This window comes from Peromyscus californicus, unplaced genomic scaffold, assembly GCF_007827085.1.
Source record: "Peromyscus californicus insignis strain IS unplaced genomic scaffold, ASM782708v3 Scaffold_7__1_contigs__length_154581171, whole genome shotgun sequence".
Taxonomy (NCBI): domain Eukaryota; kingdom Metazoa; phylum Chordata; class Mammalia; order Rodentia; family Cricetidae; genus Peromyscus; species Peromyscus californicus.
In genome coordinates, this window is record NW_026294595.1 from 68,250,953 (window position 1) to 68,275,646 (window position 24,694).

The 24,694-nt window shown below is 48.2% G+C and overlaps 1 protein-coding gene across 1 annotated transcript in view; it reads right to left on the reverse strand.

The window, feature by feature from the left end:
- The window catches only part of Cry2 (cryptochrome circadian regulator 2), a 31,528-nt gene extending 16,269 nt beyond the window's left edge, over positions 1-15,259 (reverse strand). Inside the window, exons 1-5 of the mRNA XM_052726580.1 lie at positions 14,980-15,259; positions 7,784-7,892; positions 5,356-5,498; positions 3,689-3,873; positions 3,009-3,097 (exon numbers count right to left, since the gene is read on the reverse strand). Coding sequence (XP_052582540.1) covers positions 3,009-3,097; positions 3,689-3,873; positions 5,356-5,498; positions 7,784-7,892; positions 14,980-15,191 — 738 coding nt within the window. The 5' untranslated portion in view covers positions 15,192-15,259. The remainder of the gene's footprint in view (positions 1-3,008; positions 3,098-3,688; positions 3,874-5,355; positions 5,499-7,783; positions 7,893-14,979) is intronic.
- Between the last annotated feature and the right edge of the window lie 9,435 nt (positions 15,260-24,694).

Here is a 24,694-nt window from a genome sequence, read left to right on the forward strand (position 1 = left end):
AAGCAAACATCCAGGTAATCACCAGCAAAGATCTGGAAACAGGACCTGGCTAGCCACCCGGGAGGCTGGGCTCCTCTCCCCCGCCTGTGACATCAGCTCCTGCTTTTATAATGATAACTTCCGACATTTTTTAGATGTTTACGTTTTTCTACTTTTGCAAAGTGTTCTTAGAGCAGCTTCGTTCTTCCACAACTATCCTTGGATTTTTAAGTACCCGCTGTCCTCCCACCTAACTGTGCATTCCTCAGTCCTATAGCTTAGTCTCAGCCATTTAAAAAGTATTCACATTGAAGTTTCTTTTAAGCATATACTCTGCCACCTCTTCCTTTTCCTTTTGATGTTTCTGTGGAAGGACACAGGCGCTTGTGTGGATTCTGCTACCTGCACGCTCATGGTACAGTTCGTCCTGTGTATTGCCTCTAAGTTGGCTGGTACCAGAGACTGGAATGAACTTGAGTGTGATCCTTTGTGAAGTCTACAGTACGGGGCACATGATGCTCGTCTGTCTCTCTGATGGTGTCTGTGATCAGTAATGCATGTGTCATCACTGAGGCTGCAAAATGGTGGCACTCTAATTCTACTACCCTTTTCTCATTTAATAATCAGAATACTGGAGCTCAGCATTTAAGAGCACTTGCTACTCTTTCAGAGGATCCAGAACCCACATGGCAGCTCAAAGCAGTCTGTAACTCCTGTTGCAGGGGATCTAATGCCCTCTTCTGGATTCTGTGGGCACCAGGCACATACGTGGTGCATAAACATACATGCTGATAAAACAGACATATAGAATTAAAATAAATCAATCTTTTTTGAAGAATCAGAATGTCCTTACAGAGAACTCCAGAGGTAAAGAACATACAGTCTACCCTCGTTTGGTAAGAGCATCAAGGGTTTTAATGGAACACCTGCCTTCTCTAAATCTCAGTTCTAGTGGGCAAGGCAGATCTAATCCTACTTTCTGACTCTAGGAGTGGGCTCAGGATGTGAATGTGGTCAGGGGAAACACTCCATCCCCGGCCACAGTAACCGAGCCAGGGAAGGGCATATGACCCAAGCCAAGCCAAGCCAAGGAAAATATTTCTTTGGACTTTTACTGAAGCTTCTGAAAAAAGAGGCAAGCCCCTTCCTCTGGTGAGCTAGACAGACAAAAAACAGGCTGAGCTGACTACCTTCTCCACTGCTAAGGGTAGCCGACCTGATAGTGGACTCACACAGAGGACAGTGAGGCCAAGAGATGGAGGACATCTGCTCAGACGTTCTTGGGACACCTGGATCTATCTATACCCAAAAGCTGCACCTTAGATTCCTCATATTCGTTTGAAAAGCTCCTCTTTCAAAAGCCAGTTGCAAGTGAAACCCCGATTGATAATTAATCCTGATGCTCTTTGCTCTTGCAGCCCTCTGAACCCTGCTCTCCTAACCCTTAGGCCATCCATAACTATACAAAATGTTCTTCTGGAAGCTTCTCCATGTCTGTCCTGCTCATCAGCCTTTCTGGCTCATAGAACATCCTGATATAAATGGCTGCTCCCTTCAGATCTTAAGAACCCAAAAGTTTCATTTCTTCAACTCAACACCTCCGGCTGTCCCCAGTGAGCGGGGAGTGGGCTGGCATCCAGGGGTGTAAGGAAACGGGCTCCTGACTTGATGATTTGAAGGGCAGTCCTCTACAAGATACTTTTACAGGAATAAAACTGAGACTCTATAGGCCACAGGTTAATAACTCTGACACTCCTGAGTCTTGCTCTTCCTGCCATTCCCTTGGTCATCTCCACCCCTGCATCTGACCACATTTCTGCCTCCAAACAGCCTAAGACTCTCTGGACACAGTGCTTTGTTTTTCCCTTTCACCTGCTGCTAGGACCATGAGGGGTTTGAGCATGTCTGGAAAACACTCTCCCACCACGCTGCAACCCAGCCCTGGGCAAAGCTCTTGATGTGGACATAGAAAGCTGGTCCCTTGTAGCTGCTGACTCAAACTGGAGGAACTTGTTTTTAGCCTGGGGGCTGAGAGAAACAACAGGATGGGAATACTGAGTCTGCTGAGCTGAGGGAGGATGGGGCCATCAGCACAGCCTTCAGTGCTGGATGGGTACGCCTGAGGCTTGGAAAGTGTCCTTCCTAAGCAGGCTGCCATGGACCCTAGCTCCATTGCTATCATCTACCTGCTGGCAAAATGCCATGTCACTTGAGTGGGGACAGAAAAAGCTGTGCTTTTAAGGGCCAGACTGTAGAGGCTACAGCATCAGAGAACTAGGAGGCAAGAATCCTGAGTCTGTGGAACCTGCCCTGCTCCTCTGGTCACAGGCAGGTGAGGACTATGGACATTGTGGGACAGAACCTCTGGGGCCTCAGACTCCCTTCTTCTTGCTGAGTCCCACCACATAGGTGGGCCATTTGCTATCTGGGTCTAAGCAAACGGGAAGTAAAGCTGTGGAGGAAACAAACAAAGATGGGGAGGGCCATCTGACACCAAATGATTGACCTTATGGACTTTACCAACTGAATATTTCTATGATTTGGTTTTTTTGGGACACTCTGTAGCCCAGTCTGGCCTAGAACCTAAAGCAATCCTTCTGCCTCAGCCTTCTTCAATGCTGGGATTGCTGGCATTCACCGAGCCTGGTTAGATGCCCTTTCAGCAAGCGGAACCTGTCCACAGAAGAAAGTTAATCTGGTGCAAACGGTGTGCGCATATGAAACTATGCCTCCCTATGCTACTTACCAATGGTGTGACCTCAGGCAGGTTACTCAACCTCTCTAAGCCTAGCTCTGTGATCTATCAGATGCCTGTGGAACTGCTGGACAGATGAAGGGAGACAATACAACCAGGCACTTCAGCCAGTGGCCAGCACAGGGACGGACTCTAACCAGGAGCTGCTGTTAATTCTGCCACCAGAAAGTTTTCAGTGTTCAACCACTTGGAGAAAAGAGGCTCCAGGGACATGAATCTGATCCATACCCCTGCTGTGTGCCTGCAGTTCTGGGGTTCAGAAACAGGGCCATACCTTCCGTTCCAAGTGCTTATCCAGGCGGGCCAGAGCTTCTGTCTCTCCTCCTTGCCAGACGGCTGGGCCAAGTCCCTCCGTGGGGAACCCTACAAAGGAGCAGCGGGCGAGAGAGAGAGCACTGCAGGTCAGGTCACCCGATTAACAGTTATACAAACGGTGATTCTACTGCTCATCTGCTCTTTGGATGAAACCACAGACCTTGGACTTGGGGCTACTGGGATGAGAAAACCCTTCAAGTGAAGAAGGCTAGCTTTATTCCGATGAGAAGAAGGGCGGCATGGGGACAGAAGAAGGAAGGTGGACTTATTAGTTATCCTTGTGGAGAAAAGCCCAATGACAGGCCAGAGCCAGACAGTGCCTCTACTATTGGAGAGAAGAAACTACACAAAGAGGCTCCCACCAGAAACAGCAGCCTGGGAGGGCACAGGCAGAAATTCACTGGTCATGGGGGTAGGGGTGGGGGTAATAGCAACTTTTTCTGGTTTTGTTTTTTGTTTTTTTAAGGCAAGGTCTCATGTAGCCCAGGCTGGCCTGTTTCTCCTGCCTCTGTCTTCCAGGTTCTGAGATTATAGGCATGTGCCACTAGGCCAATATTTTTTAACTTTGACAAAGAAACAGAAAGCCATAACCCACACAGGGAGCAGGAGCCTGTGTGATGTGGTGCAGAATGTACGCACCCAGCTCCTCTAGGGAAGGCACGCCATAGGTGTCATCATGGTTCTCCTGGATCTCAGCCCTGCAGTTCTCCATCTGCTGGCTGGTCACAGCGCCCACTGGCTTCTTGGGCAGCTCCATGCGGCTGATGATGGCCTGAAAGCGCTTGTAGGTAAGGGGTGGTTTCTGCCCATTCAGTTCGATGATTCTGGGGAGCCCAAAGTACATCTAAAGTCACTCCTGAGGCCCTTTATTTTGGGGTCCCTGACCACCCAAAATAGAGCACAGACTCAGAAGCTCTGAGGGTCACTCTCCTCATCAGCTTACGGTCCCACCCCTGAGTAGAAACGGGGGGCAGGGGAGGCTGTATCTCCATTTTACCGAGAGGGAAAATGAAGCCCAGAGAGCTGGAACAGGTGCCTCAGGTAATGGAGCAAGGCAGGGCCAAAGCTGGGACTCAATTCCAGGTTCCCTGGTATCCACGTGGAGCAGCCTAGAGACAGAGACTGACCATATCTCTCTAATCAGACAGAAAATCCCCCATGGGCCTTCTGGGCATGTATGTGACCACACCAAGGCTCTCTCTACCCAACTTCGAGCATGTACGGTGAAGGCTGTGACATGCTCCTTGCTTGGAGGATCAGCCCTGTTTACTAGAGCAGAGATGTAGAGGTCAGTTAAGGCTCCCTAAATCAGAGGCTGTGGTAAACAGCAACAACATCAAGAGGTGTGAAGTATGCCAAGTATTTTTCACACACAGAAGAACAGGCATGAGGGCTGAAGAAGAGAATGCCACTGCTTCCATAAGCATAAACTTGGACGGTTTGCAGCCAGATTCCTGGGCTGCTGCTGGCTGAGAAGAAGCTTATGCAAGGCCTGCCTGTCTGGGTGAGTTCACTTCCCTATTTGCTCTCCCTGCCCTGCCCCCATTAGCCCAGATAGAAGCTGGCTGCTGCCTCTGCAGTCCCGCCCCTCCTCTGGCACGTGGCAGGGGAAGGGCTCCACTCCAAGCCGCTCCTCCTGAGGGCTTGGCTCACGTGCACAGCTGTGTGACCCAGCCTTCTGGCAGCCAGCCTTTGATTGCAGGAGGAGGGCAGGGAGCAAGCAGCAGGGCAACAGAAGGGTGACATCTCCAGTAGGGAATGGGGGACAGATGCACAGAGGCCGGCCACTGGGGAAGGAGACTCTGCTGTGGTTACCAGCACCCTGCAGGGGTCTCTAGAGCCCTCAAACAGCATCAAAATGCATGGCCTGGAAACCCAGAGAGGCAGGGCAGACGGGGACTCAGCCGAGGGCTGGAAACTAGGTCTGTGGGAACAGAGACCTGCTGGGAAGAGTGACAGGTGGGGTCTGTCAAGGTCAGAAGATGGAGTTTGGGAGCTCAGCAAAGAGGGGAGCATGAAGCACAAAGAGCTAACAGCAGATTTATGAAGACCCTGTGTGGAGACGGATCCTCCCTGCTTCCACAGCTTGGCTTAGCTTAACCAAGCCTTTGTTATCCAAACTGGGTAACCTCTTGGTGACTTCTTTAGCCCCAATTCTGGCCCATTCTTGTCCAGTTTATAGAAAGTACCATACCTCATCAGCCAGGTGGCCCTCTTGCTGAACTGGTCCAAATTCCACTGGGGGGGGGGGGGCAAATCACCACGCCTCACCACAGGCAACCTTACCAAGAGCCCCCATGTCTTACCTGTCCAGGTCATAGAGGGTGTGAGAGTTCTCAGTCACCACCTCGACACCAGCCTCTTTGGCCATCTTCATAATGGCCGCATCCCGTTCTTTCCCAAAGGGTTCAGAGTCATATTCAAAGGTCAAGCGGGTCACCCCCCATTCCTGTGGGGAGATAATTTGTTATGCTCAGGACTGTTTGAGAAGTGGGACCGGGACACTCACTTCTTCTCAGGTGGTGAACAGGGCCGATCCTGGCTATGTTACAAACAAAGGGCACCAGACAATCGTTCAATTGGAAAGCAAAGAACCCGAGGCTCAGAAAGTGTGAAATAGGCAGTCAGGAGAGTCAGGCCAATAGCACTGCCGTGGTGGAGTCCGTGGGAAGGCTCCGCGCATTCACTGTGGCCTTAAGGTGGGACAATGAAGCTATAAATACTATGTTCCCAGGGGAGCCCCTGGCCCACAGAGAGGCACTGACTCACAGTGGAAATGGGTGGGGGAGACACACACCGGATCACTAGCTCCGGCCTGCTCTGCAGTCTTTCCCAGGCCTCCTCAGAGTCTAACTTGTGGCCTAGTTTTCTTGGCAGACTTGTGCTATGTAAAGTGTCTTAACGGTTTCCACAGCAACACTCCCAAGGCCAGAAGCAAACAGAGCTAATGGCTCTCAGAGTTGGAGAAAGAGGAGCAACCCTCAGTCCAGAGGTTGGGGAAAACAAACTGGAGGGCTGCAGGTTGTGAAGAGGGGAATTCTTTTCTGAGCCTTCAGTCACTTTTGGTAGGAATAGCCTGGTCTCCTAGCAACGCCAGGAGAAAGCTGCCCCAGTGAAAGCTATCCAGACAAGTCACAGAAAGCCCTACAGCATGTAACTAGCAAGAAGCAAACAATCTAACCAGTCTGTGGTCACAGACCTTTAAAGCTCTGAACCACTGGCAGAAAGCCTAGTTCAATCCTGCCCGGGGAGTGAGTTCTTCGCAGGGTGGGTCTCCAGCTGTCAAAGCACAAACGCACTGAATGTTTCCTCAGCCCTTCTTCTGATAAGTGGTTTGCATAGACGGCATCATTACGTAGTCACAAAACCCCGTGACTCAGGAGCGTCTCACTAAACGATGGCCCATCCTTCGGGGAATTCTCCTGTGTCTAAACAGCGTTTGTCCCAGGCGATGAAGCTGCCCATGACCTGCCTGTTCTGCCCATCGTCGTGTGAACTCAACAGAAATCATGTATGCTGTACACCCATCTCTAGGTCTCGTCAGCCAGCATGGGGCCTGATAGCCAGCAGCAGCTCAGTAAACACATAGGCAGTGACTCAGTGTCATCTATACTTTGGAGCAACAGCCTGTCAGGCCTCCGAGCTGCTGGGAGAGGGAGGGGCAATGTGGAGGGAGGGATAAGAAAGACACAATGCTTCCTGTTACTGTTGTCTTGGTTTTGCTGTGGTGCTTGGGATGGAACCCAGGGCCTCATACACAGTAGGCCAGTGCCACAGCCTAACAAATGCATGTATATGGTACGTAGGTAAACACACAGCTCTGTATCAGAGAGCCTGAGACCACTTCCTGGCCAGGGAGCACACGCTCTTTCCTCACCTGTAAACCTGGGGCAGCAGAACCTAGCCCCAGGGGCTGCTACAGGGGGGGGGGGGCGTTTAGCGTGTGTTACAGTTGGAACAGGACTCACAGTCAGCCCTCAGAGAATGTTAGTGTAGTGTCCGGTGACTCATAGATATGTACAAAATTATGGGATGGGGGGAGACACACTATGAAGCTATTTGCTTTGACATCAGATTTTCCCTCCTGGCACAGAGTTTGGAGTGCTACTGAGGATGAAGGAGAAAGCTCTAGAATGCTCTATCTGTGAGAACTTTTGCCTCTGCTTGGGCCCTAAAACATGCATTTTAAAGGGGCTAAGAGGAAATAAATGGGCTTGCCTCCAATATGGCCCCCAAATGAAGCTTTTACTAATTGCTTACCACAGAGAAACAGGGACGCTCCCTCAAATGCCTGACTGACTTTTTCCCTAATAAGCAGAGCAAGTTGAGGTGGGCAGCACCCCTTGTTAGACAGGAAACCCCACCCTTAAAGTCTTGGCAGGAACGAACCCTAGTAAAATGTACTAGCTTGAGCCAAGGAAACATAAGGAAAGCCAGAGGCAGTGGGGTGGAAGGACTTAGCACACTGCATGTCTGGGCTGAGCTGGGATCTTTCCAACACAATGCTGGTTTTACCGAGTTTTTTTCCCTTAAAAAAAAAACTCCAGTTTTTCCCAGTTTGCCAGTTTCCACCCTGCTGGCAAACTGACCAGCTGTCTCTGCGTCCAACCTCCCTAGCAGCCATTTTAGTGGCCAGACAGGCACCAGTATTTCCATTCTGCCGGCCAGAATAGCATTTCACTCTGTGGGGAAATGCCAGGCAGCAGAATCTCCCTCTCAGTCCTCCACACTCACCTTGAAGAGCCTTGGAAACACATCAGCTGGCTGTCCCCGGACTACAAACAGACGGGAGTTGAGCTTTCTTAAGCTTGTGTCCAGATCTTCCAGAGATTGCAATAGGAACCTGCAGAATCCACAAAGGCCTCATTAGTAACATGGGGTGGGGTGGGGTGGGGTGGGGAGTGGAGGTGGTGGATGACAGGACACAACACACACACACATACTCTCTCTTTCCTTCCTAAGAACCCAGCCACCGCTTATGTCAAAAAGTTGGTATGATACATGTAGGGCTGGGGGCCTGGCCTGAGCTCAGTCCAGGAGTGATGGGGTTAACTTCCAGCTTACTAGATAGCTGTGTGATATGAGGCAGAGATTTAACCTTTTTATTTGTTTTCTCATCCATGGCTTGGAATTAACAGTAGAGCCTGTAGACTTGCTAGTACTCATGGAATCACTAAGAAAATCCAATCAAATGCAAGGAAAACCTCAGGCACAGAGCTGGACATAGAGTCCATGTGATCAGTGTGAGCAGCTCTTATTACTATGTTTCTGTGTGTCTGTTAAATACTAAAGCCACACCCACAAGCTGGGCTGTCTCTGAGGCTCAGTTTGGGAGGTGGCTCACTTTCCAGGCCTCTCTGTGTCCCACAGTCCCTTGAGCCTCAAGCATGGTGTACTTGTTTTGTCTATGTAGCTAGGCTGGTCTTGAATTTGTCATCCTCCTGCCTTGGTCTCTCAAGTGTTGGGATTACAGGCATGAGACACCATGCATGGCTTGAGCTGCAGGCATTTCTGACACTTCAGCCCTCGCACATGAGCTTTGTTTGTCTGACTGCTTATTCTTCTGGCCTCTCCATTCCTCTGGCTCCTGGGTTCTCACCAAGAGAGGCAGGGGCTTAAAGGTGTTCTGGACAGATATTGTGGCATGCTTGGGTATATGATAAGGACACAAATACTCATGAGCCTGTGTAAGAGAACTGGGTCACCAGGCAACAGGGAAAGGAAATGAACCTTTGCTGAGTCTGTCAGTGTGTTATTTTAAATTAAATTAACATTTAACCAGGTAACTATTGATGTGGTTCAAAACCCCAGTGATAAATGGGTACAGAGTGAAATGTTCTTTCTTGCCTTCCCAAAGCAACCAAGACTATCAGTTTGATCATGAATTTATTATGCTTTGTATTTTCCTAATTTGACCCCTCAACACATTTTGAAGGAAATTGAACTATTCCTATTTTGCAGACAAAGAAACAGACAAGAGAGGTTAGGGAAACTAACCTCTCAGTTTTACCAAAACTGAGAGCTATTAAGTGACTGAGCTGGCATAGAGGCCCAGGCTAATCAGACTCTGAAAGCCGTATTTTCTTCTCAGTGGCCCATTTCTAATCACTTCAGTCAAGTAGGCTCTCTGCTCCAGGGCTGAGAGTCTCCTGAGCCTGGAATTCCTCTCTCTGACAGACACAAGCCTCATCTAGGTGGTCCATTCACATGCCTATCGTCCTCCTCAGGACCCGAGCCTCAACAGGCCAGCTTCTACATCACGGTCCCTGCAAAACATGCTGTAGATCCCCAGCTACATTCCCTGACTACTGGAGGCTTACAGAAGCCAGGAGGGTGCCAATCAGAACTAGACCCCGCCTGCCTCTGACGTACACAAAATGTCACAATTCCATGGCCAATGCTGCAGGCCCACATTCCAGCAGGAGCCTAGCCCACAGCATCACCTTAGCTAAAGAGCACATAGGCTCAATCAAGGGTTGAGACTGGAGACTGAAAGCAGAGGCTGTTATGACCACTCCTCAAGCTCCCCTGCTGTGAAATTCTGACTTAAAAACCTGGCACCCTTTAAATAGTAAGTGATCCACAAACCTGCTCGAATTGGTCTCCCTTGGGCCTTGCTGCTCCCCACCAGCACACATACAGAATAAAAATAAAAATAAGGAAGGCTCAAGGGAGCAGAGAGCCTTAGCCACCTGAAACAGGAGGCTTTGTGAGGCACAGTGCAGGGCACAATTCCACAACATCTCAGGAAGATGGAGGTTCTTCCATCCGAAGCCCCAAGATGTCCCAGCCATACACTTTAGGGTCTCTATCTTCACAGCTCACCACGCTGCAGAGAACATCCATCTGCAGCTATTAAGGCTGCAATGCACAGGAAATATAGGTTCTGGAGTACGTTGCAACCTGCTTTCTACACAGCTTTATTTTTAGGACTCATTATCTAAAGAGCTTCCTGCAGCATCTCTGCAGCACAGATGAGTACCCTTGTCTTCTCTGACAGACGGCAGAAGGCAAAGCCTGCAGCTAAACAATGGTGCAATTTCCAATGGCAACGGCTATATTTACCAAGTACTTCCGGAGCAAAGCTCTATCTTACTTACTTTATATACATTAACTCTCAGACAACCCCACGAGGTGGGCGCTATTACCATGCCTATTTTACAGCTGAGGAAACTGACATTCAAAGACAAAGTAACTTCCCCCGACACAATATACTTGGTAACTGGCCAGAACTGGTGGCCTGGGGACCCTACAGCTCAGGGTTTGTTCTCAGCTACCAGGCTCCTAAGCCTCAGCAGTGAGCACACCCACGGCTCTGAGCAATGCACACTGAGGTGGATGGTATTGCCTAGGGCTCAGCCCTTAGGGAGCATCAGAGCTCAATTCACACTAACACCTTTTCTGCAGATCTGTGCATGACCAGGAACTTGCTAGAACAGACACACTCCTGGGCTCCATCCTAGACCGCCATGAACTGAATTTGCCCTTCCATATGATTGTCTGGGAATGCACTTGTCCATGAAAACTGAAGAAGTTCCACCGTGGAATGCTCTTCACTTTGACCTTGATGTACAAAGTGCATTTTTGTTTCAAATTTGTTCCTACTGAGCCCCCACCCCCACCACATCACATTTTTGTTTCAGACTTTTTGGCCCTTAAGAAATACTTAATTGTATCCACCATCCCTCCTCCCCAGGATGAACTTAGAACAGCATCCCAGAAGGCAATAGGAAGAAGACACAGGGAGGTCTCTGTATAGTGTCTAGCCTCCAGGCAGCCACGGACAGGGAAGCCAGTTCTATGGCATCACCTTTTGGATCTGCCTGGTGACAGCTCTGCAGAGCACAAAGGAACTGGAGCAAGCTGCTCCTGGAGAGCACCGGGCAGGCCTAGGCTTTCTTAACCAGGGAGAACCTGGGCCTTCCCTCGCTGCTCCCTTCGAACCCTCCTCTGCACCTGCCCACTTCTCCTTACTTCAGGAGGGGGACTCCAAAGGAAAACAGCTTGAGTGGGCACTGGAAGGGGTGGTAGTGGGGGCTGACCCTCCCCCTTGCTCCAAGTGGCGATCACGTGGCAGAGCACACAGCTCACCATTTTCAAAAGATGTGCACCAGAATTACCTAAGTCCCATGGAGTCAGGGCAGACAGAACTGGAGAAAACCAAACTGGGATTTCCAAAAATTACAGAGACAACTGTCATTCAAGAACTCCAGGAGGCTACCCCTTCAGAACAGGCTAGTTATATACACATTGTACTCAGGGAGAACTTCTCTAGGGATGGCATTGGCTGTGTTGAGAAACAGTTTTCTGTTAACACAGAGGAGAGGGGTGATAGTTCTCTTGGATACAGATGGTCCTTGACCAAATTCCTCTGCTTCAAGCAAGCTTATCTCACCATAACAATGATATTATGGGCTGGCGGACAGGTAATAGGATATTAATAGATAAAAATTCACTTCTAAGAAATTAAGAGAGTTTAAAACCCCACAAAAAGGATAATTTAACCCCACAGTCTGTAGCAGAGACTGCTTCCTAAGTCTCATTCATATAGAAATATAGGCTTTTCTTTTTTTTTTTCTTTTGGAAGTGCTTAATTTTAAAGAGCTTGATTGAAGTTTTCACCCCTCTTGGGCAAACGGAACGTGCCCTTGGCTTACAGAACAGTGAAGCCCCTTGCTAGAATTGCAGTGTGAACAGCTCAAGGAACACAAATTGCTCTCCCAGCAACTACAGATCCCATCTCCTTGCTGACCAAGTTCCTAGGCCACCCATTTCAACAGTCCAGATGTCCAGCTGCATTCAGCTCCAAGCACTTGGGATGAGGCAAGCTCTTTCTCACCAGATAACAAGAGTTCCCAGATGGTATCACTGGCTACTGAGAGAAATGGCTAAGAGAGAACATATTTCTGTAACTCCCTCTGTTCTGGAAGCTCCTGAAAGAGATGCAGCACAGAGCCAGCAGAGCCAAAACGATTTCAACGGAGTAGGAGGAGAACCCTGGGCAGCATCTAAGCTGTGACAGGGAGAGGAGGGAAGTAAAAATGGATCAAGTCTGACCCATTTTAAAATCTAGAAGCCACTCATAGCTGCCTTTTGTTTGGGGTCTTGCCTGTAACACCTCCTTTTGTTTGGGGTCTTGCCTGTAACACCTCCTTTCTAGATGCAGCAAAGCTGGGGAAGGGCGGACAGAGGAAAATGGCACCAGAGCAAGAAAAACATTCCTGGGAGTCACAGAGCTAGAACTGACCCATAGGCTTCCTACCATCACCAAGGCAAGCAACAGGACAGTCTTCCATGCCAGCAGAATATACAAACACTGGTGCTGTTGGCACAGAGAAAGCACATACATCCATGTATATTCTGGTTGCCTTTCTCTTTAGCTGACACTGTAGCTATTTTAATCTGATTCCATCTGCAGGAGGGAACCAGTGTAACAGAGATGACAGACTCTGATCTCCCGCTTCTGCCAGATGGACCCCACCCTTCCAGAGAGACTTTTCAGAGCCAGAGCCGGGTTCTGAAGCAGTAGGGGGCAGGGCCGTTATGCTGTGGCCCCATTCTCTTAGTCTACTCCCAAGTTCCAGAAGCAGCGCTGGAAGATTACACATGCTGTAGTTATGCAGAGGTGCAGCTGGAGTGGGAGGGGGCAACTCCTTGCCTCCAACCCTGTGCACCAAACAGCCTCCAGGCCTGCTCTCCAGTCATCAGGAGCAAGGGCGATGATGGGGCTGCTGGAGTGTGTGTGCCTGCTGCCAGGTTCAGGAGCAGTTACCATATTCGATCTGTTTGGTGTTATTTCACCTCATTCTCCTAAATGCCAAAGCTAATTAGACTTCTGGTCAATGCATTGAAGCAACACACTCCCCAGGTTGCCTGGCTCTCTGTGGTTCTTTAGTGCAGCACTTCTGACACTTGGCTGCAATGGCTTAAAAACAAAAACAAAACAAAACAAAAAACAACCAACCCAGGCCAGGACAACTGAATCATAAATCAGGGAGGGGAGCCCAGGAAGCTTTCAAAGATCCTTAAGAGATTCCAAATATTAAAAACACATCTGTAGTTTGTCCCTCATTTAATTTGGTTCATGGCATTTAGGCCTCCTCCACTGTGGTTGTTTACTTGCCTTTCTCTACTCAAACGTAGGTTCTGGAAGCTGTGGGAGCACACCTGAGCTCACTGCCATACTTAGCAGCAGCCCACCAGCTACAACTCACAAAATAACTCTCAATTAACATCTGCATTCCCACACGATTTGAGATTTCACTCAGGCATCTGAGCTGCCTTGTTCCTTTCCTGCTTCATTCTCTTGAAAGTGCAACTACAAAAGGGTGACCCACAAAAACCCATAAAACCAAGTTCCTAGTATACTGGAGTTCAACCAACTTTGTGGTTCCTTTATCTCCACTACCACAAAGGAAGAAGCAGCCACAGGCAATGCTCCCCACAATCTCAGTAAAAGAAAAAAAAAAAACAAAACAAAACCTTCATGACAACATAACAAACAGTCAGATTCTATTGACTCTGTCTAGATTGGCACACTGCCAAAAAGAAGGCGAGGGCAAAGTCTAAGGCTTGGTTTAATGTCCACAGTAGAGATGGTCATTTGCCAGTGTTTGTCAAATTCAACCTTCTATCTATGGAAACTGGAGCAAGACAGAGTAATAGCGCAGCCTGAAAACAGTGTGGGCTGGCCCTCCACAGGCCTATCTTTAGTTGTTCCCTCTGCGTAAATGGGACAGGAAGGGGCATTTAATAGACAAGCTACCAGGAGCACTTGCAAACCCCTCTTGGAGAGGAAAAGAATGGGGTGCTGAGAGCCACTGTCTCCTGGGAATTACCTTGCTCCTCTGTGCAGCAAGGCCATAAGCAAACATCGCTCATAACAATGCAAACAACCCAAGCCACTGCTAGGAAGCATTCAAAGAGTGATGGGTACATGATGTATCCAAACCTGTTTCTGAATACTGGCTACAGAGAAAATACATTAGCTGCCTATTTATTAATTGGGTCACACAATGTGGGGAAGGACTCATCCTCCTGGGAGTTATCAGGGGCTCTTGACATTGTGGTTTTGTGGTTCCTTACCCTTATATCAGCTCCTAAAAGTCTCATCTGTAATGGTCCCACTGTCCTCTAAAAATCGTATCATGACAATGGGAGGAAGGGCTGGTAGGCAATGCCATCCTCTTTGAATATTTTTTTTAGCAAAGTTATAACTGCAGAAGGGGTCCCCTCAGATCAGTTAAGGGGGCTACCTGGGAGATAGCTCAGCGGATAATGGCACCTGCCTCCTGGCCTGACAACCTGAGTTTGGTCCCTGGAGCCGCATGGTCAATGAGAACTCGCAAGTTGTCCTCTTAACTCTATATACCTCCATGGCACGTCCTTTCCCAATAAACTTAAAAAGTACATGTAACAGTAATTTGAAGGGTTAAGAACTACTCTGGAGGTCAAGACACAAAGTGGCACTGCCCGAAGACGCCCTTAGGGTCTTTTTAATGCTGGCTAAGGCTAAGCTAGGGTCCCCAATCACCACCAGGGTGATTGTGTAAGGATGTTAGCCAGGATGGGAAAACGGGGTGGGAGATAGTCAAACAAATCCGAGGCTTAGGGAAGCCTGAGGGGGCTTGGTCAGAGAGGGGCTTCTTCCCTTGAAGAATGCGTTTCCTCACCCCTCCACGCCACCCCATGGCACATCTCTAAAAGCCCAAGACCAGAAAGTCCCCATTCTGTCAGGAACAGGCTGCAGGTCTTCGCGTTTCTGACGAGAGTTTCGTCAGCACGGAGGAGTCATGACCTCCGTCTCCCCCCCCCCACCCCGCCCCCGCCCGACTGTCGTGGCCTTCAGAGGGGCGAGACCGCTCTGTCAGCGGTGGCCGCAGGCCGGAGTCCGCTCGGTGTTCCCACCCCGCAGTGCAGGGTCTCCTCACCTCCATCGGTTGATGCCCACAGACGAGGAGGCCGCGAACCACGGGTCCAGGATGTAGACGCAGCGCACACAGCGCGCTCCGCGCACGGCCGCCAGCAGCGCGGGGTTGTCGTGGAGCCGCAGCCCTTTGCGGAACCAGTGCACCGAGGACGCGCCGTCAGCGCCCATCGCCGTCGCGGGGACCGTCGCCGCCACCACAGCTGCCGCCGCCATCGCCGCCCCGACTGGGCCTCCGGCGGCGGCTCCGCCCCTGACCACACTGCAGGTCCTGCTCGGCGCCCGCCCAGCGGCCTATGACACCGCGGATCCCCGACATGGCCCCGCCCCCTGAGGCCGGGCGCGCCTCTGTGATTGGACGGGACACCCCCTCCGCTCTATTGGCCGGCAGCGCCGGCGCAGGCCCCGCCCCCTCACGTTCCCACCATGTGTGGTCCCCGCCCGGTAGCCACTCGCCAGTGACGCAGGATGGCGCTGCCGCCCGCCCCGCGTGGGCTGAGTCTGGAGGGACCCCGGATCTCCTATGCGTTTCGCGTTCCCCGCCTGCTTCTGGGAAGGACAGGGGCTGCGGTGACTCCCGCTGGGAGCTGATAGACCTGTCACCAGACCCGTACTTGCGGTTCATTGTACTGTTCACATGCCAAGCTGAGCGGTGATTGGCCTTACACAAACTGTCCTATTTTCTATTCTCATCTCATCCCAGTTACGTTCATTCCACAAGCCCGGATGAAACAGATGCTTGTTAGTCTTATTCTGCCGATGAGGCAAACTTAGGGCGCCCTAGTTTGAATGGCTTGCGCAATACCGTGAATCCAGTAAGATTCCGCACTGAAATTTCCGATTTCAAAGCTTCTGCTTTTAACCCACTTCCTCGCAGAGAATCTTGGCATTTGCATGCAGCAAGGCGTAAGGATGAAGGAGAAGCCCTTCTATGCGGCAGAAGTGAGTTTGGGAGAAAGGGCAGGGGTTGCAGAGGATGTGGGTTGAGGCAGTAATTGTGCCCTCAGATGAATTTATTCCGTTTACTTTCTGTTTAGTAGACACAGTGCCGTTATCGTCTACAACTCTGAACTGGATTCCGTGTGGGAATCAGAGATGTGGAGGGCATTATTACCCTACCTCTTCTTTGGAAGCCCTATGATTCTTTGGAGATTCCAGCACAGTATTTGCAGATTGATCGAGTGCAGCAAATATTGCATCTGCCCTAAGATGGCCTGAGTGGGCAGGAGTGCTGGAGCTATTAAACGGAGGACTGTTTCCATTTGTCCTTGTGTTGATCCCATGCTAGAACCCTGCCTTGACCTGGGAATGAGCAATGAAAGAATCTAGAATTTAGTCAGCAATGTAATAGTGCTAATTGGCACCACTCTCTACCCAGAGCGTCACTGTGATCCTCATTTCCAGAGCTTTCGTACATGCTGTTCCCTCACATAAATCACACGCCCCAGCCCACAGCCTTTGCATCTCCTGTTTTCCCTGTGGCAGCTGTCATTTTCCAGCTTCCCGGATCTAGCCTGCACAGCACCTCATCTCATTTGGTGCTTTGTTTGATCACTGGCCTTAGCTCACACTAGTGGAATTTCTTAGCTATGGTATGTCTGCTCCATAACACTATAAGCCCAGACATGCAGGGACCTTGGCTAAGTTACAGTCAGTGGCGTTTCCCAGGTCTAGCTCAGGACTTGGCACTGAGGGATCACATGAATCAAAAGGAAGAGACTCAGACTGGCCAGTGCCTTCAAGTCTATCCCAGTGTCTGCCTGACCCTCCTCACCTTTTTGAATCTCCTCTGCAAGTGTTTGCTGAGTGAATTGATGTCCCACATTAAACGTGTTTTTTTATTATTATATTCAATGCCATGTTTAGCTGTGTGTCTGTGTATGAGTATGTGCCCATAAATGGAGTCCAGAACAGAGTGTTGCCCAGGATTGGAGTTACAGGTTATTGCCAGCCTCCCAATGTGGATGCTGAGAACCATCCACAAGTTGGGTTCTCTGCAAGAAAAGTACACACTCCTAACCACTGAGCCACCCCTCTAGCCCTGCATTCCTTTTCTCTTGAGGCATTGTACTCCTTTCTCTTCTGTCTCCTTGGGTCCCCACAACACTGAGGACCTGGCAGGAAGAGAATAGAAGAGTAAGGAGGGGGTTCTTTCACAAATGGCCTTTCAGGGAGTAAATTCTTCTCTTTTTCTCTGTTAGACTCCCAGAACGCTGTGTCTGGAAACTGTGAGCTATCTGCAGTCAAGGACTGCCCTATCTTATTTATAGAGAGGCTGAACTCAAATTCCACTTGCTTTTCTTCTGTGTGACCCTGGACAAGCTCGTTGATTTCTGTTAGTTGTTATCATTTAATTTACCTTTATTATTTTATTTATGTGTATTTTTGTCAGTGGATGCCATGTGGATGTGGATGGCAGGAAGGCCAGAAGAGGGCATTGAATCCCTTGGAGCCGGAGCTATAAGAGGTTCTGAGCCACCTGATGTGGATGCTGGGAACCAGACTCTATTCTTCAGTGTCTTAGTTACTTTTCTATTGCTATGACAAATCACCATAACCAAAGCAACTTATAAAGTATTTCATGTGGAGGTTCACAGTTCCAGAAGGTTAGAATCTATGACCATCATGGTGAGGAGGATGGGTGCAGACAGGCAGACGTAGTGCTGGACAGTAGCTGAGAGCTCGCATCTGATCCACAAGCATGAGACAAAGAAGGCTAACTGGGAATGGCTTCAGCTTCTGAAACCTCAAAGCCCAACCCTAGTGACACAGCTCCTCCAAAAAGGCCACACCTCCTAATCCTTCCCAGACAGTTCTACCAACTGTGGACCAAGCATTCAAATATTTGAGCCTATGGAGGGTTTGAATTCTCATTCAAACCACCACAAACAAGGAGTTCTTTTAGCCACTGAGCCATCCCTCCAGCCCCTGTCACTTTAATAGATACAACAGGGTTGTAATAGTTCCATGGGCACAGTGAGCAGCTGCTATTATGCAGAACAGGCTTTGCATCCAATTTTGCCTTCCTTGCAATTTCCATGCCGTTTCTTACACATATCACGTGTTCCATAAGTGACCAAGTGAATGAGACTTTTATTAATTAAAAAAAAAAAAACAAAATTACAGCAACAATGAAAAACAAAGATGAGCCTAAACAACTCAGTGATTTCTTATGGACACTGCCTGTGAACATCTGAGCCAAGTGGGAGGGCAGTGTGTTCTCAACAGCTAGCGGTGCCGTGGTTCCATCTTGCTATGTCGTCGACTTTGTTTGATGTGGCTTGCGTATTCAGGTTGATAAGGATGACTCATTCCACAGAATGGCTGCCTAGCGCTTGGGTGAATTACCTGGGCAACATTCAAGGGCCAGGAAGTCAGTATGAAGAAAGGGTTTTGGAGGACGAAGTCCACTTTGGAATTTTGTGCTTTAAAATGAGTGTAGAGATACCAGAGAGAGGGCAAACAAGCCTGCACATGACTAAAGAAGCGGAAATTTGAATTCTATTTCGGACTCCTTAGAGCTCCTCGCCTTCCTGTTCACAAGGGCAACGAACAGCTGCTCCTGCTCCCACTAAAGGCAGAAGGAGAGGAGGAGCGAAGGGGAGACCTCGGTACTTCAAGGATGTGACTGGCCAGCTAGAAAGTGAATGCTGTCTGTCTTCCCCGAAGAGCTTTAAAACTAATCGGTTCTGTTTTGTTTGTTTCCTTTGGTCAAAGTCCTCTGTGGAGACGATATGTGACGAATTTCTGTTTTGGACCTGCCCTTTGTATAAATATCTGATGATTGGTGGAAAAGGGACCACGCCGAGGGCGGGGCATGCATGGCGACTTTAAGGTGCTTACGCCATCTAGTGGTCAGACTCGGAAAGTACGAGTCCGTGGGGCTCCTGCCTTAGTGCAGCCACCAATACACCCAAACCTAGTGACAAAAATAATAGTCCTTTCACTATCCAGTTTGAGAAGCTGCTGAGCTTTTTGAAAGCACGGAGCGCAACTCCAGAGTCCCTTAGTTCGGTTTTCAGCTCCACCATTAACTAGTAAGTGGTGTATTTACTCGAACAAGCTTCTTAATTTCTCGATGCCCTATTTTCTTCATTTGAAAAACAGAGATGTAGAGAATGACAGGTGCTGTGTAGCATGAGAGCAAGGTAAATGACAGATGGCTCAAAATTGAGAATCCGGAAGCAGAACCATAAGAATTAGGGGACAAGGGCTGAAGAGCTGGCTCAGCCGTTAGGGGCAGTTGTTGCTCTTCCAGGGAGCTCAGGTTTAGTCTTCAACATCCACATCGTGGTTCACAAACGTCTGTAACTCCAGTTCCAGAGGACCTATGCCATCTCTGGAGTCTGTGGGCACCGGGCATGCAAATGGTGCACACACATACATGCAGGCAAAGCAATCACATAAAATAAAAAATTTGAACATTTTATTCATAACATTATGTCTTTGTAAAGTGTGTGTGTGTGGGGGGGGATGGTTTTTCCTATAATGGTAATGGGTCAACCAGGTACCCTAATGTAAAAAAAACAAAAAACCAGAAGGAGAAACTTGATTGCATCAACACTCACACAAGCTGACTCTATGTCTGATGGGCAAACTGAAACAGCAAACTTCTTCACCTTTTGGTGTTGCAAATAATAATTTCTGGAACAAGACATGAAAAACATCCATCCAGCCAGGTGGTGGTGGTGGTGGTGGCACACGCCTTTAATCCCAGCACTTAGGAGGCAGAGGCAGGTGGATTCTGTGTGTTCGAGGCCAGCCTGGTCTGCAAAGCGAGTTCCAGTACATCCAGAGCTATTACACAGAGAAACTCTGTCTCGGAAAAACCAAAACCGAAACCCAATCAACCAACCAAACAAAACAACAACAAAAACCCCACATCCATTCAGGGAAAGGCTGGTAAGTTGGAGTTTAAAATTGTATTAAATTTAAGAACATCTGCTTATCAAAACAATAAGAAAGTGGGAAAACAAATTACAGAATAGAGGAAGATATGGTGACCCTAATAGCCCCCAAGGAGCTCAAGTCTAAAGCTGGGAGCTGGAATCCTAGCACATGGAGGCCAAGGTAGAAGCACCCCAACTCCCAGGCTAGCCTGGGCTACATAGCAAGAATCTGTCTCAGAAAACAAATACTCAATCAAAATGAATGAAAGAGCTGAAACCCAGAATATTGAAAGAATCTTAAACAAAAAAGAGGCACACAGAGAGCCGCTATGAACTCCTCCTCCAGGGGCTTGACTATGCACTTTCCACACACTGCCACCCCAGAGGACAGATGCTCCAGCAGACGCTGGATGCATGGAAAGAGGCTCACCTCTATTCATTCATTGGGAAACATGAAGTAAAAACCACAAGGAGCTACTATTATAGGCACACCAGGATGGGCAAAGTTGGAAGACTGATAAAATCAAGTGCTGGGGGCAGCAAGGAACAGAAACACTGATACACCACTGTTGGGAGTGTAAGTCACCACAACACTTTCCAAAGCAGCCATTATATTCTGAAAAACCAAACACCCTACAGTAAACAATATTGTAACAGGCCTCCAGACCTTAGCACAACCAACTCCATGATGGAAGTACCATCCAGGCCATAAAACTCTGCATGTAGACAGTCCCATCACCCAAAACGAGAACATAGGCCTAATTTATCAAAGTCCATAGTTTTGGGAAATTCTCTAAATGTACCAACTTTGCTTTTTGGCTTCTGTAGCTCACTTCTGGCTAACTGTTCACTAACTGGTATCAACCCTGGATATGGTTTTTATTTATTTATTTATTTTTTTGGTTTTTCGAGACAGGGTTTCTCTGTGTAGCTTTGTGCCTTTCCTGGAACTCACTTGGTAGTCCAGGCTGGCCTCGAACTCACAGAGATCTGCCTGGCTCTGCCTCCCGAGTGCTGGGATTAAAGGCGTGCGCCACCACCGCCCGGCTGGTTTTTATTTTTAAAAGCTTACTTGGAGAAAGACTTGGGGCCACCTTGGGATCCCAAACACCCAGGGTAGTTGCCAGCTGGCTAGTGAAGAATTTCTATTGGCTTAAATCTCTGTTCGAGCAGTCTTCTCTGGTGGATACCCCAAAACAGTATACAATATGGCCCAGTAATTTAACTTCTAGCATATACCAAACAAAAAAATGAATGTGCGTGTGCCCCCCAAAAGACATGTATAGGCATCTTCACAGGAATGTTATCAGTGACAGTTCTAAATAAAAAGCAATGCAAATGTCCGTAAGGAATGAATGGACAAATACATTTACTATACCCTATCAAAGGAATACTAAACAGAAGTAAAAATGAATAACCTATAGTTATAAATGGAGACAGGGATGAGCCTCATAAACAAAAGAAGCCAGACAGAAAAGACTTCATTTATAAATGAACATATCCACTATGTGAAGTTCACAACCAGGAAAAGTAATGTTTGGTGTTAATAGCCAAAGAAGTCATAACTCAAATGTCCATCATCCAATTGATGGATAAATAAAATATGGTATATCCATATAAAGGAATAGGATTAATCCCTAAAAGGGAAGTTCTGACATGAACTACATCATAGATGAATCTTGAAAACATATTAAGTAGCCAGTCCCAAAATATCATATATCAGAATTCCACTTACATAAAATGTTCAAAATGGGCAAATCTATAGAGGTAGGAAATGTGTTTTCTGGGGTCGGAAGGGCTGGAGAAGATGTATTCTCAGTTACTTAAAAGGCTGAGCCAGGACGATCCCAAGTTCAAGGTCTGCCTGAGCAAGGTGACCTCAAGGCCACCGGGGACAATCCAATGTCTCCAAACAAAACTCAAAAAGAGGACTGAGGGCGAATCTGAAGAAGAAAGTATTCTGTGATGGACGGCATCACACCTTTGTGAAAAAGCTAAAAACTACTCAAGTGTGGACTGTGAGTGGGTGGGGCTTTTGGAGTGTAAACCATATCTAAACAAATCTGTTGGCAGAAAAATTACAGAGCATTGCCACAGAAACGTAAAATGAACTTTAGCCCAGCATAGGACTTCCAAGAGAAAACTTTCCCTCTCAAATTCTAAAATCCATTTACATGGTTCCCATCAATTTTGCTTTTTTTTTTTTTTTTCAAAATTGGTTTTCCGTTGATGTATGAGGCTCTTTATTTACCTGAATTATGTGACTGGCTTTAGTAATTTTGTTTGTTTTTGAGACAGGGTCTCATTGTGCAACCTGGCTGGCATGGAACTTGCTATGTAGACCAGGCTGATCCTTAGACTCACAGAGCCTGCCTGAGGTTGGATTAAAGGCAAGTGCTGCCACAACCAGCTAGTTTATGACAGTTTAAATAAACAAGTCTGTTGTGTCCACACTGAAGAGACTTAAGTTTGCAAGTTAAAAAACAACAACAAAAACTCATATATGGCATTCGATACCTGGACAGCAGTGACTACTTACTCAGAGGACTGGATGGTATGAGGGCATCTATGGAAATTTCTGGAGTGGCTGATGTTCATTCTGTGGCATCCACTGGGACATATTTGATTTATATTTATATATATATTTATGATTCATCCCTGTGTTTGTACATGTGGGGGCTTGAATGGGATACCCCTATATTCTTGGGGTGATACTGTTGGGGTAGATTTAGGAGGCATGGCCTTGATAGAAGATGTGTGTCACTGGGGGCAGGCTTTCAGATCTCAAGAGTCATGCTCTGTGTCCTGTGTGCTCTCCCTTCTTCCCACTATTGGTTTGTGTTGTTAGAGTTTTCCTGCCTGACCCACAGTCAGGACAAATCTCTCTCACCTGCCAGTCCCACAGCTGCTCAGACCCGACCAAGTAAACACAGAGACTTATATTGGTTACAAACTGTATGGCCGTGGCAGGCTTCTTGCCAACTGTTCTTACAGCTTAAATTAATCCATTTCCATTAATCTATACCTTGCCACGTGGCTCGTGGCTTACCGACATCTTCACATGCTGTTTGTCATCGTGGCGGCTGGCAGTGTCTCTCTGACTCAGTCTTCCACTTCCCAGCTCTATTTTCCTCCTTGTCCCGCCTACACTTCCTGCCTGGCCACGGGCCAATCAGTGATTTATTTATTGACCAATCAGCAACACATTTGACATACAGACCATCCCACAGCAGGTTTGAGATGTGAACCCGTAGCTCTCAGCTTTGAGCTCCAGTCTCCATGCTTGCCCGCTTGCTACCATGCTTCCTGCCATGATGGTGATGGACTCTATTGCTCTGGAACTATGAGCCCCAAATAAGCCCTTCCTTGTGTGAGTTGCCTTGATGAGCATCACAGCAACAGAAAGGTAACAAGACAGCATGAATGTTAGACTTTTGTTTAGAAGCTTAAGAAAAAGCAGTGCTCAAGCTGGGACTCGTATGATGGATTCAGAGTCCACTCAACTGCCCCTGTACTTTTTCTTTTTCCTTTCTTTTTTCTTCCTTTTCAAGACAGGGTTTCTTTGTGTAGCCCTGACTGTCCTGGAACTTGCTCTGTAGACCAGGCTGGCCTCAAACTCACAGAGATCCGCCTGCCTCTGCCTCTCAAGTGCCAGGATTAAAGGCATGCGCCACCACTGCCTGGCTATACCTGTCCATTTTAATAGGTTTCTCTGCTAATGCAGTTGGCTAGATCAAGCCAAACTGAAAAAAGTGTAACAACAGGTTTATTTGAGCAAAGCAACTCCCAGACGAGTTCAGAGTGAGGTCAGAGAAGTCACATCCCTAAACTAAAGCAGGGAGACTTTATAGGTTGTAGGGGAGGGGTGATGACATGTCAGCCACAGCTGGGTTTGTGCCTAAGTGTGGTCAAAAGCTGAGCAGTGAGGCAGGGACTTGGGCAGCTGGCGGCAACAGGGGAGGAAGCTGCAGTCGTCGCCAAGAAGCAGAACTGGGCTTTTTGACTCCCTTCCTTTGTTCTGGGGCTCTTTGAGCTGGCAGGGTTTGGAGAGAGAGACAGGAATGGGGCTTTCAGGATCGTGCAGGGGGAGGGTGGAGGTTCCAACTGAATATCCCGACCTTTTTGGGTATATAGGCGCTGGTTCAAATCTGGCTACTTCTTTTTGTTGTTATTGTTTTGTTTTTCAAGACAGGGTTTCTCTGCAGCTTTTGGAGCCTATCCTGGAACTCGCTCTGTAGACCAGGCTAGCCTCAAAACTCACAGAGTTTCACTTGTGAGTGAGAGTTTCACTGTGGTGTTCACCCTGGTGCTCCCTGTGATGCTCACTGTGGTGCTCACTGTGGTGTTTACTGCGATACTCACTGTGACGTTCACAGTAGTGCTCACTCATGGTGCTCACAGTGGTGCTCACTCAGTACTCACTGTTGTTCACTATGGTGTTCACAGTGGTGCTTACTTATGGTGCTCACCTGTGGAGCTCACGGTGATGTTCACGTGTGGCGCTCACCCATGATGTGTCCTGTAGCTTCACTATACCCTCAGTTCTGAACACACAGCATCTGCCCTCTGCACCGTGCATCCTGTCAGGTCCCACAACACCAAGGAACACTGCCTGTAACACCTCAGCACACTATGAATTGGAGTGCTTTTAGCGGGCAGGTACAATTTCTGCTCTTCTAAAACCATCATGGTTAATTATAGGAAACAAAGACTTTTTAATACTTCCCTGTGAGTATTCCTCAGCATACACGAATCACATTAGTGCCTTTTGGATTGTGTGTGTTAGAATGTTTGATTTTAAAAACTGTTGTTTGAGTTGCTAGCTTGTGT